At 53.9% G+C, this 12041-nt stretch overlaps 1 protein-coding gene across 1 annotated transcript in view; it reads left to right on the top strand.

Moving 5' to 3' along the window:
* The first annotated feature begins 1288 nt into the window (after positions 1–1288).
* Positions 1289–12041, top strand: part of Wnt7a (Wnt family member 7A) — a 55725-nt gene continuing 44972 nt past the window's right edge. Inside the window, exons 1-2 of the mRNA XM_074044564.1 lie at positions 1289–1597; positions 3873–4099. Coding sequence (XP_073900665.1) covers positions 1527–1597; positions 3873–4099 — 298 coding nt within the window. The 5' untranslated portion in view covers positions 1289–1526. The remainder of the gene's footprint in view (positions 1598–3872; positions 4100–12041) is intronic.

Here is a 12041-nt window from a genome sequence, read left to right as displayed (position 1 = left end):
AAATAGACCCTCCAACACCCTACATTCTCTCTCCCATCAGCTGTCTTGACAACTTCAGTGAGCCTGTGCTGTCTGAAATCCTGTGTGTGCTCACTTACAGCGTGTCTCCACACTGACCCCAAGAGGAAGGACGCCTGCCTTCCTTGCTCCTCTTATCCAGGGCGCCCACCGTGGTGCCCACCGCGGTGCCCAGCACAGGCGTTTGTGACATGTGAATGGATGCACGAAGAGTGGCTTCCAGGGAATTAGTCTCTGTGTGCGCGTGTGTGCGCGTGTGAGTTAGAAAGGCGACCCCAAAGGTGGAGGCGAGGCAGGCCTGGGGACACGGGAAAAGGAGAGTCTGACTAGAGTTGGGGACACTTTGTTTCCAGTATGTCTCTGCCGCTCACCAGCTGGTGACTTCAGGAGAACGCCTTCACCTCCCTAAGCCTCAGTTTCTTCAGCTGAAACTTTGGTCCGATATCTTCTATCTCCCGGGATTGAGGAATGTACCAAAGAAGGGGGTCAAGGCCCCTGGTCAGCAAGGACACACAGAGAATCCTGTCCCCTGAGCATCACCCGTCGCGCCCACCAGGTGTCGCCGCGAGCGCTCTCCGAGCGGCCACCTGCGCCCCCGCGCCACCCGCAGCCCTGGTGCCCAGGACCCGGTTCCGTGCGCGGTCCCCAGGCTTCAGTCCAGTTCCGACTCCCCGCAGGCAGCGGGATCCCAGACAGGCTGTCCCGTCGGGTCACCGCGGCCGCCCGTCCCTCGGGTGGACGAGGGGGGAAGGAAGGACTGGATTCAGCCAGTTACCCCGTTCCCTCTCATTCGGTTCGGTTCGGTTCGGCCGAGCTCCGCAGGAGGCGACCTCCTGGAAGCTGGGCTCCTGCTCCGGGTGGAGGGGGAAACCCAGGTTCTTCCACCCCAGCTCCGTTCTGGCGGACAAGGCGCGAGGGTCCTCGGGAGAGTCCTGGTCCTCTCCATCCTGAGGACAGCCCTTGGGCACCTGCTCGCCCCTGACCGACGAGTTAGCGAGGAGCGGGGGGCAGGAGGGATCCCACCGCCCCCCTCCAACCCGGCTCCGCGACCCGCCCCCCACCCCGCCCCGCGCGCGGAGGAGCGCCACGGGAGCGCGCTTGGGGCCGGCGGCCCTGTCCCGCGGGCGCTCGAGCGCGGGGCGGGCGCTGGGGGCGGGGAGGGACAGGGAGGGAGGGGCGGGGAGGGACCGGGAGGGAGGGAAGGGGAGGGGCGGGGGCGAACGGCAGCAGCGCCCCGCAGTCCCCGCGCCTCTAACACTTGCAGCGATCGCTCGTGCGCAGCCGGCATCGCCCCGCGCCGCGCGCTACTCCCTCCCTTCGCCCGCTCCGTGGCTCCCGCGCTCCGCGCGAGTCTCGGGCGCCCAGCCTGCGACAGCGCACGGACCGACGGCCCCGGGGACGCCTCGGCCCGCGCCTCCCGGGCGGGCGGGCTATGTGGATTGCCCCGCCGGGCCCTGCCCGCGGGATCAGCACAGCCCGGCCCGCGGCCCCGGCTACCAGCGGGGACTATGACCCGGAAAACGCGACACTGCCTGGGCCATCTCTTTCTCAGCCTGGGCATGGTCTACCTCCGGATCGGGTAAGGGCCGCCCGCGCCCTCCCCGCGCGCGTCTTGGTAAAGTTGATTCTGCCCGGGGATGGAGATGAGCCGACCGCAGCCCACCAACTTAACCCTGTGAGGGGAAAGGCAGGTGGGCGCGGTGCAGGGCCTTCTACACACAAAGGTCCCCGCAGGCGGACGCCCCAGGGGCGCCCACAGTTCCACAGACACTGGCAGGAGGACCGGCCATCCCGAGGACATGAGTGTAGTAGGCCCCCCAAACAGATGACCTGCAGGGACGCTAAACGGGGGAGGGGGACTAGCCTGGATAGGGTCAGATTCTCCCAGAGACCCAGTGGCCACGGAGACAGCACCAAGCCTGGTCCACAGCCTGTCCCTGGGAGCTCAGCTCCTAGACCCCAGAGGAGCTCTGGGCACAGTCGCTCTAGGATAGGGCAGTCCCAGGTGACAGGGGAAGAAGGTTCATGCAAACAGGGACCCAGAGGGAGGGAGGTTCCTGACAAAAAAACATATAAAGCCACCTCTCAGATCCCTGGCACCGCCTGATTTCTAGGGACTCCCAGAGCCCTAAGTCGAGGGAACAGAGCCTCGCACGCACTCCCAACAGACAACACAAAGGTAGGGGAGATACACTCAGGGGACATCCCGATCCTGTAATAGAGCAGCAGAGGCCGCTGGGGTGGGCATGGAGCAGCCCTTGGACTTCGCAACGGGAGTGTAGGAGGTGGGGCTGGGGTGGCACTCTGGTTGGAAAGTGGAAGCAGGTGGCTTGGACACGACTTGCGCTGCATTTGCATGGACAGTCTCCCTTTGTACTTAGGAGGTAAAGTGTGCTGTGCGTGCAGTGTGTGGAAGGGTCAGGACGGACAGAGGGGCCGCCTTGGCAGGTCTCACACACTTGCCACTCTAGCTCCCCTTCCACTCCCAACAGTGAACCCACTTATTACTGCTTTTCAGGAGGCTTGCACTTCAGGGGCCATAGAGAGGGGCGTGGGGGGCGTGGCAGATCCTTTGTGTCTTGACACTACCACCCTGGGTCTCCCCACTCTCCCACCTCGGCCCTCTGGAGCGGGACTTTCCTAAGCAAGTGCATGAGGAGTGGATTAGGTGGCCTTCAGTCTGCACCGTGGGCAAAGAGGAGGCTGCTGGGCTCTTGCGCTGCCTGCCTGCGGGTGTGTTTTAAGTGTTATTGATTCGCCCGAGTCTGGGTGGCTTTTTTTTCCCCTCTGCTTTAATCTTCATCTTGGCCCAGGCCCCGCCGCCCGGTGCTCATCCAGCATCCAGGAAGCCAAAGCCAGCCGAAAGGGCGGACTGACTGGCCAGGCGCTTGTGGCATTATCTCTTTTTTCATTAGAAACGGGGCGGAGACACCGGGGAGGGAAGAGAGGACGGAAAACATCAGAAAATAACCTCCCCTGGCTTTTCTACCTCTCCTGCCCCACCCCCTGCAGGCACTTGGGGGCCTGCATTGCCCCTCAGGAACCAACTGCCCTCCCTGGAGGGACTGAGGGATAGTCAGGCAGGGCTTGGCCTTTAGCTCCTAGGGTGCCCTCTGGGACCTAGAGAGGTCTGGTTAAGAGATATAAGTGGCAGAGTGACTTTGGGCCAGCCCTGATACACACTGGGCCTCAGGTTATCCATCCTTTAACAGGGCATTTGGGTCCTAAAGTCCCTGGGAAGTCTCCCAGTAACCCTGGCTCCTTCTCAGTGCCACTCCATGGTGGAACAACTGTGGCATGGTACTTTTAGTTTTATTTGGATGGTTCTGGTGACTCCAGCACTCACCCCTTGTATCCATCACATTAAGAGTGTGCCAGGGAGCTTCTAAGGGCTTTCCATGTTTTCACACATTTCACTTTTAGCCACCCTACCAAGTGAGGACTAGTTATGCACACACACACCCTCATTTTATCAATGGAAAAACTGAAATGCAGAGACAGGATGTAACTTCTCCAGGTCACACAGCCAAAAAGTGAAGGAAAGCTTAGATTCAACTGAAGATACCCTTAGGTGCTAGACTATTGTTCCTCTGAATTTTTGGCCCCATCTATCATTGCTCTGCCTGCTGGTATAAAAATTTCCTAGGGGTCAGCTAGGTCTTCAGAGATTCCTCTAGACTTGGAGCCAAAATATGTCCACTTCGTTGCTCCAGCTACCCCTTCCTCAAACAGCCAGCATTCTGGCTATGTGGTAGATTGTTTTAGTGGCTGAGATGAGCCCTCAGCCTCCAGCGCCTGCCACTGAGGGCCTTCCTACAGGTCTCAACCTCTGTCTCTCTGTGTCCCCTTTCCAGTGGCTTCTCCTCGGTGGTAGCTCTGGGCGCGAGCATCATCTGTAACAAGATCCCAGGCCTGGCTCCCCGACAGCGGGCAATCTGCCAGAGCCGGCCCGACGCCATCATCGTCATAGGAGAGGGCTCACAAATGGGCCTGGACGAGTGTCAGTTTCAGTTCCGCAATGGCCGCTGGAATTGCTCAGCGCTGGGGGAACGCACAGTCTTCGGGAAGGAGCTCAAAGTGGGTATGTGCTCACCCAGACTCCCCAAGCAGGGTCCTACAGGTTGCAGGGAGAACAAAATGCCCTCGGGAGCCCTCTGGGACCCCCTCACCTGTCCCATGCTAGAATGCCTTGCCTCTGGGATCCTGCAGGTCTCCTGATAAAGGCCAGATCTAGTGTGAAGCCATAGCATCTCAAAGGTTTACAGAACAAGATGCAAACTAGCAACCCGTGATCCTAATGCTCACGGGCTGATAGATCACTGATGTTTCAAACTGAAGCACAAATTTTAAGAAGGGATTTTAAAACTCCACACCTAAAATGTGGATTTCCAGCTTCTTTTAAAAATATTGACAGATGTTTAGTATGTGTCATACGACTATAATGGGATGTGACTGAGAACACAGCTTTCTGTGAATGGAGCCCAGAGGCCACTGGCTGCCACCACCTCCAATGCACCCTACTGCTGCCCAACCTACCTAATCTCGTAACATGGTACAGCTGGTCCTGGATGCTGCTCACTGCAAGCCTTGTTCTTGGGAATTGTACGTGCAGATATGTGTACACAACTGCCCTTTCGCATGCACGCACCTGCAGATACAAACAGTGCTGAAACACACATGCAACTTGTAAAGCCATCATGAGAAACTTCTGGTGGAAAAAGAATGCAGAAAGATGTTGGTCTCCAGGATACTCTGGTCAGTCGGGGAGGCAGTGCTGAGATCTTCTGTCTGTACTGGAGGAAAGAACACAACAAACTCACTTTTGTATGTAAACTTCCCTAAAAATCAGGTCAGCCTGGGTCTCTTTGGACTACTCCCTGCTCAAAGGCACCACTGAACTCCCTCCTCCCTCAGCCTGAAGGCAGCAAGCCCAGCCCCTTCCCATATCCTCTCTGCATCCCGTTCAGCTCACACTGGTTTCACATCTGGGCTCCTAGGCTGCCCCATGCTCCCCCACCCTATCTCCCTGCATCCCTCAGCCATGCTAAAGACTCTCTGTCCCCAGCAGACAGGAGCATCCCTTTTTCAGATGCATGGCACTACTCTGCTTATGACCCTTTGGAGGCTTCCTGCTAACCGAATGAAATCCCACTGCTCATCTGCATGCTCTTTGCCTGTGTCTGCTCCTTTCTTCCCTCCCATGCCTGTGCAGCTGATCCTCTTTTCCAGACATAACACACTGGCTCCCACTTTGGGGCCTTAGCTCCTTTCCATAGTCCTGTACCTGTGTCCTTTGTGTGTGTGGCTCCCTCCCAGCATTCGTGCCAAGCCATCACCAGTCCCCTCACTGAAAGCTCCATTCCATCAGCCAGCACTTCTGGCTGTCTCAATCTAGTACCACGTGGCTGGAACTTAGCTCCAGAAGGTCAGGGGCTCTATGGCCAGCTCATGCCAAGTGTTTCCTTTCCCTGTCTTGGAAAGGATAGCCTCCCTCCACTCCTGCAGCAGACATGCTTTTGTCACCAGGTTCTGCAGGTACCTTCTTCCAATTGGGAGAACTGCAGCACTGGTGTTAAGTCAGTCAGGACAAGCAGTGGCCTCACTCCTGCCCTGAAGAGGCCCTTTGTCTCATACCCTGTCTTGGATCTTGGATGCCTTTGCTCTCCCTCTTCCCAGCTTTAGGGCTTGGTTGGTAGAAAACCAACCAAGGCCTCCAGAGAGAGGAGGGGACTGCCCCAGCTCAGGCAGTGAAGTGGTGTCAACACTGCCTCCAGCTGAGGGCACTGAAATCCCAGTCTCCTGAGTCCCTCCTTGCTTGTCACCTGTCTGCCCTGTCCTGTTCAAATCTCCTATCCCTCCCACCATTCCTGGGGCATAGGCTGAGACTCTGGCATTATTTTCAAACTAATGGCTTTGCTGACATGTGAAACATTACAGATAAGAAAACTCAAAAGGGAGGTGCCCAAAGTCAGCAAAAGTGAGTGGCAGCTCTCCCAGGACAGGGTCCAGCCCAGCCCAGCCTACAGTCTCAGTATAGGAATGGCCAGATCATGGCCACATTTTGATGGTGACCGTGGGACTGTGGCAGTAGCGCTACAGTGTAGGGGGCACAGGGACCAGGATGGAGCTGCCCCTGCTGGCCACAGTTGTGGAAACAAGCCACCCACTGCAGGCTCAGAGAAGGAAGAACACCACCACCCATATGCCAGGGAAGAGCAGAGGCATGCTAGCTAGTGGGCAGACAGGGGCAGCCACAGGGTATTCAAGTAAAAAGAGGAGCCTGAGAAAGCCTGAGAGTAGTGATGCTCAGGGAACCTGGAAGGGAGTGAAGCCAGGAGGTGTTGGGAGTCTGTCTAATGAGTTTGAATCTCTAGGACATGAAGCTTTGGAGGATTTAGGGTGTGGGCATGAACCATATGCGTGTAGTCGAACCATATGAAACTGCTGCAGTTCAATGGTTATTGACTCACAGAAAACAATATCATATGATTCAACCTAATAGGAATTCTGAAAGATTCATTAAAAGATGGGTACCAACACATTCATTCATGGGTTCATCATGCATGCCCTCATTATTTACTGAGTGCCCACTGTGGCTGGATACTCTGTGCCAGTGTGTGTGGTCAGGAAAGACCTCTAGATTCCTAAGGGGATCCTTTGGTACGACTGGGGAAAAACATGCCAGGCACAGGGAATAGCAGGTGCAGAGGCTCCAAGGTGGGACCATGCTTGGTGGGAGGCTGGAGGAGCAGCAATGAAGCCCGTGTGACTGGTGTCCAGTGAGGGAGGGGACCAGAAAGCTCAGGTGGTCAGGCCCTGGCTGGGGCAGCACCTGTCAGGCTAGGATAGGCATTTGGCTTTTCCTTCATGCAACTGAAAGCCAACATAGAGATGTGGAGAGATGGGATCCACAACCAGATTTACTAGCAGTGTTCTGGCTGCTGGGAAGAGAATGGGCTGCAAAAGGCCAAGAGTGGGACTTAGGGGTCTGGTTGGGGTTCCAGGCAGAAGATGACAGTGGCTTGGGCCTAAGCAATAACAATGGAGACCTTAGCTGACAGGACAGAGGGACACTGACAACCTGAAGTCCAGCTAGGAAGGAGGTATCTGGCCTGGGCTTCTAGGATGGTAGGAATGAGTGACACCTGAGGCAGATGGGTTAAGATGGAACCCCAAGCAATTTGAGAGTCACTTCCCCTGTACACTTTGATTTTCTTATGTGTGAACAAGTATCTACTCAAGGACACCAAGAATCATGCCTCAAGTTTAGGATATCTGGGCTCTTCATTTGAGCTCTTGCCCCAAGTTTGCTTTTCTGGAAATGCCTTCTTAACTAGAACTGCATTGTAGGCATGAGGACAAGGGTGTGGTCTTTGACATGTGAAACCCTGACACTGTGTACCACAGGACCCGTGCTCTGCTTTTGGAAAGACTTCCAGAAACTTTACCCCACACATCTGCTTATATCCCTTTGGGCAGAACTTGGTCACATAGCCACACCTAGCTGCAAGGGAAGCTGGCTGGGAAGTTCAGACTTTATTCAGAGCAGTCAAGAGACAAGCTAAGGATCTGAGGGGAGGAGGAAGGGGAAAGTGAATGTGGGGGTGGGTAGACAGGCAGCCTCTTCTTAGGTTCTCCATCCTATGCTGAGACTCCCCTCCACCTGCTGACCCTCCATTCTGTGGAACCTCCAGGCTCTGCCTTTCTTCTTCAGTAGAAATCTGGGTTTTCCTGCATAGATCTGTAAAGGCCATGAGTGTACACCAGGCAAGGCCCCCTTGGAAACTAGAAACTGAAACCCAATTCAAGACATCTCAAGTGAAGGAGGAAATTACAGATGCCTAAAGAACTAGAAAGTCAGGGATGACACTGGCTTTCAGGATGGCTGGAGCAGAGGTAGTGATGCCTTCTGGCAACCCCAGGGCTGCCTCTTGGGGCATCCAGATGGCCAATGAAGCCCCAGTGCCACAACTTTCAGGTTCAAGACTTGCAGGAAAGAGCCTTGGCTTTTTTCTGGCTGGACTTGTAAGAGTCCCAGGGCTCACTCTGACTGGACTAGCTAGCGAGGCTTGTCAACCACGGAGGCCAAGAGCAACATGCTTTTGTTGGCCAGTGTAGGAGCCCCACCTTGCCCATCTCTTAGGGGAGAGGGACTGCTCACCGGTGTCTTCTTGGGTTGCTGCTGACTGGCTAAGCTCCTGGCTTAGATAGGAGATACTCCTCACAGTCCCAGAGGCTGGGCTCCGAGATCTGGGTGCCAGCAGGGTTGTTTTCTCCAGAGGCCTCTCTCTTTGGCTTGGTCAAGGCTGTTTTTGCACTGGGTCTTCATCTGCTCTTTACTTTGTGTATGGGCCTCTGGCTTCTGTATCCTAGTCTCTTTTATAAGGACACCAGTCACAAGGGATTAAGCCTGTATTTGTGACCTCACTTTAACTTAACTACCTCATTATAGACCCTCTCTCTAAATACAGTCATATTCTGGGGTCCAGGGGTTAGAGCTTCAACCTAACTCAGCCCATATTGACAAGAACCAGAAAGCAGTATGTTCCATGATTTAGGGGTGTGGTGGGTGCTCAGAAGTGGGACCCCAAGATGAAGGGAATGGTCTGTACCACAGAGACAGCCCTCAATCTGGGTCTTGAAGAGTGGAAAAAAATGTGAAGGCCAGTGAATGGGATGTGGGCAGAAGGAACAGAAAAACAAAGACATGGGCATATGAGAGCTGAGGGGATGGCGAGCAGGGGTCTTCAGGAGACAGAGTGGGGGCTTAGGAAACAGGATGGACAGGCTGGCTACCAACAACTCTTTAACACTGAATGCCAGGGTTTTATGTTTTGTTTTATTTTTTGAGTGTGGTATGTGGCCTCTTAACAGTTTGATCAAATGCTACCCAGGCCCAGGGAAATCCTCTGGGGGCCTAAGAAGGTCCTCTCCTCCCTCTACTCTCTCTAGGCCTTTTCTGTTCTTTACTTTTTTTTAGTGCTGGCAATAGAACCCAGGGCCTCAAGCACGCTAGACAGGTGCTCTACCACTGAGCTTCACCCCAGCCCCTTCTTTTCTTAAATAACACAGAGAGCCCCCCTCAAATTCACCTCCACTCTGGGAGCCTCCCTTCCACCTTCCCTGCCTCTCCCTCCTACACCAAGCTTTCTCTGTCCTGGATCTGACAGCTCCCATTCACCTACTGGTTTATATCTATCACAGAGATATATCCCCCCAAAGTAAATTATCTCACTTTAGCTGTATTTAATCAGGACTGCACAAGCCAGCCAGTTGTGCTGCTCATGGCCTCTCCAATCCTGGGGACTGTCCAGACCTCCACATTCTTGCCTAACTGAATGGGTGTGACACACAGGGCTCACTGTCATCTTGATTTTCATTTCCCAGAGAGACGATGAGGTTGAAATCTCTTCCTGTATTTGCTCATCCTAGAGTTGCCTGTTTGTGCCTTTTGCCCATTTTCCTGTTGGGGTGTGGGTTCTCCCATCAGGCTGTACTGAAGTCATGGCACAAGGGAGCCAGGGTGGCATCAGGCAGAGTTTGGGTCATGTGGGGCTTCACTCTCTTGAGGATCCACATGGTCATGGGCAAAGACAGCCCTTCATGGTACGTCACTTCATGTTGTCCCTATCAACCTAAAAGGAGATGTCCATCTCCATTCATCTTGGAGCAGGGCAGAAGCTAGCTTATCCTGTGGCTGTTTTGTGGCAAGGTGAGGTGTGCGGTGAGTTCTGTTGCTAGAGGGATTGTGTATGAGAGCTTTCCACATTTGAGATTCTTGAAGAAGCTCATTTTTTGAGGACTTCTTGCCTTGTTGCTGGCTGGGCTGTGAAGTAGCCAATGTGTACTCTGGAATCAGACTCACATGACTGAGTTTCCAACTCACCTCAGCCTTACACTGCTGATGACCTTTCTGCCCTCAGTCTGCCCATCTGAAGAATGGGAGATTCACACAGCCCACCTTGCCAGGTAGTAGCAGCACCTTATGATACAGGATATAAGACCCGGGCACCTGGTGGGTTGGGCCAATCAGAGGATGTCTCTTTCCCACTTCCAAGAGGCCTGTGTGTCCATCGCATATAAACACAAGCTCCAGGACTCGCCATGCATGCTCTTTTTATTCTTCAAGATTTTATTCTTGGTGTGACAGAAAATACTGGTCAGGTTACTAGATTGTCTCCAACTCTGTCTCCAATCTGTCTACTTCTCACCACCTCTACCACCTCCTGGTTCAAAACTCCATCTTCAGAGAATTGTGCCTGGACAAGCTCGTCCATCTCCTAGTGCCCACACCTCCTCCCCTGAACCCTAATCCACAAAGCCATCAGCACAGCATCTTCCCAGCGTTGCTTCAAAGATAGAATGTTCATCTCCCGTTTCTTCACAAACTCAGCCAAAGTCCTCCCATATTGGAGCCTTTGCCTTTGCTGTTCCCCAGATGTCCCACATGGCTCTCCCTTAGTCCCTCCACTCTCTTAAAAGCCTCTTTAGTGTAGGCTGCCATCCCTATTTACCCTGGCCTGTGTTTTGCTGCTCCAGGACTCGTTCTCTGCTATTTGCTCACTTGTGTAGTGGTGTGTAAGGGTTTAGCCCTGAAGCCACCTGCTCCCTAGTTTGCTACCTGTGGACCTTGACCATGGGGCAATGATAAGGGGGTGGGAGGATACAATGACTTACTCCACAGAGTCTTCTGAGCTGTGGCTGGCACACAGGAAGCACTCTATGAGTCTCAGTTGGGCTGTTGGGATCATAGCTATCTCTCTAGCCAGAAGGAAGCTCTGTGAGGGGCAGAAGCTTCTGACTTGTGCCTGGCTTGTGGAGGGTACCATAGCCTCCATAGGTTCAGGGGATGTAGGGACACCTAAAGGACTGGAGCAGATCTCTGTCCCAACTCACTTCTGAAGCAGCAGGTGTAGCTGAAGGGCACAAGGGAGACGCAGCAGAGCCGTGGTGGGTAATCTGCTCAGTCTGGCATTACACAGGTCTCTCCTCCAGACCACCTCCTCCAGGAAGCCTTTCTTCACACAGCCACCTGAGACAGCAACCTCCATGGGTCACTCCCATGTGCTGTTGTCTTTCCCACACTTAAGCACTTTTGAAAGTGACTTTGCGTATTTTGCAAGAATGTGTCCCACATTAGCCTTCTCCCCCAGCTTGCGGTTCCATGCAGCCTGGGACCTATCAATCAATAATCTTCTCCCAGGACACCCATAGCCTGCCATACAGTAGGTACTCATGGAGTACATGAAGAAGCCCATGACATGGGCGGACTGGCTCCTTTCTACCCCATGTGTCTGTCTACAGGTGTTCCCAGTCCTTAAGAGCAGGTTGGCCTCATTTTCTGAACACCAGGTCTCAGAGCACTTCACACTGTTAGTAAGTGCCACATTTTCTCTGTTGTGATCATGAATGCCTTCTGTTTCTGACCCAATACAAGACTGAACATGTCTACACATTTTCATCTTGGCCCAACATCCCCATTTACCACAGCCTTTAGAATACCTATCTGATCAACTGTTCTGCAAGCTCTCCCTTTCACCTGTACATTGGATTCCAACAGGATAAAAATGTTGACTAGGTCAAGGCTTAGAAAAGACCATGCCAGCATGACTCAAGAGGAGCTGTGCCCAGTCTGTTCAGCAGAACACTTGCCCCACCCCTGCTCTATCCCACTGGTGGCCGCCTTGGTGGGGAGAAAATAGGGTTTCACGAATAATGACTTTGAGGAACTCAGCATGTTATACTCCCTGCCCTCAGAGTGTCAAAGTGCCTATAAGCATAAAAAAGGCACTGAAAAGTCCTGTGGACAAGAAACAGCCTGACTAGACTTCACCTGGATATCCACTCTTTCCCAGCCTTGGACTCATCAGCTGTCCCACGGAGCTGTTTTGGAGGCACCCGGGTTGAGAAACGCCACACTACATACTCTCACAGGTGGTAGTCTGTCTGTGGACTCAGCTTGGAATCTCGCCCACCCTCCATTTCAACATCTTTCCCCAAAGGTATAGAAAGAAGAGGCTCAT

Source organism: Castor canadensis, chromosome 10 (assembly GCF_047511655.1).
Source record: "Castor canadensis chromosome 10, mCasCan1.hap1v2, whole genome shotgun sequence".
Lineage (NCBI taxonomy): Eukaryota > Metazoa > Chordata > Mammalia > Rodentia > Castoridae > Castor > Castor canadensis.
The sequence above is the reverse complement of the archived record's forward strand: the minus strand, read 5'-3'. Positions and strand labels throughout refer to the sequence as shown.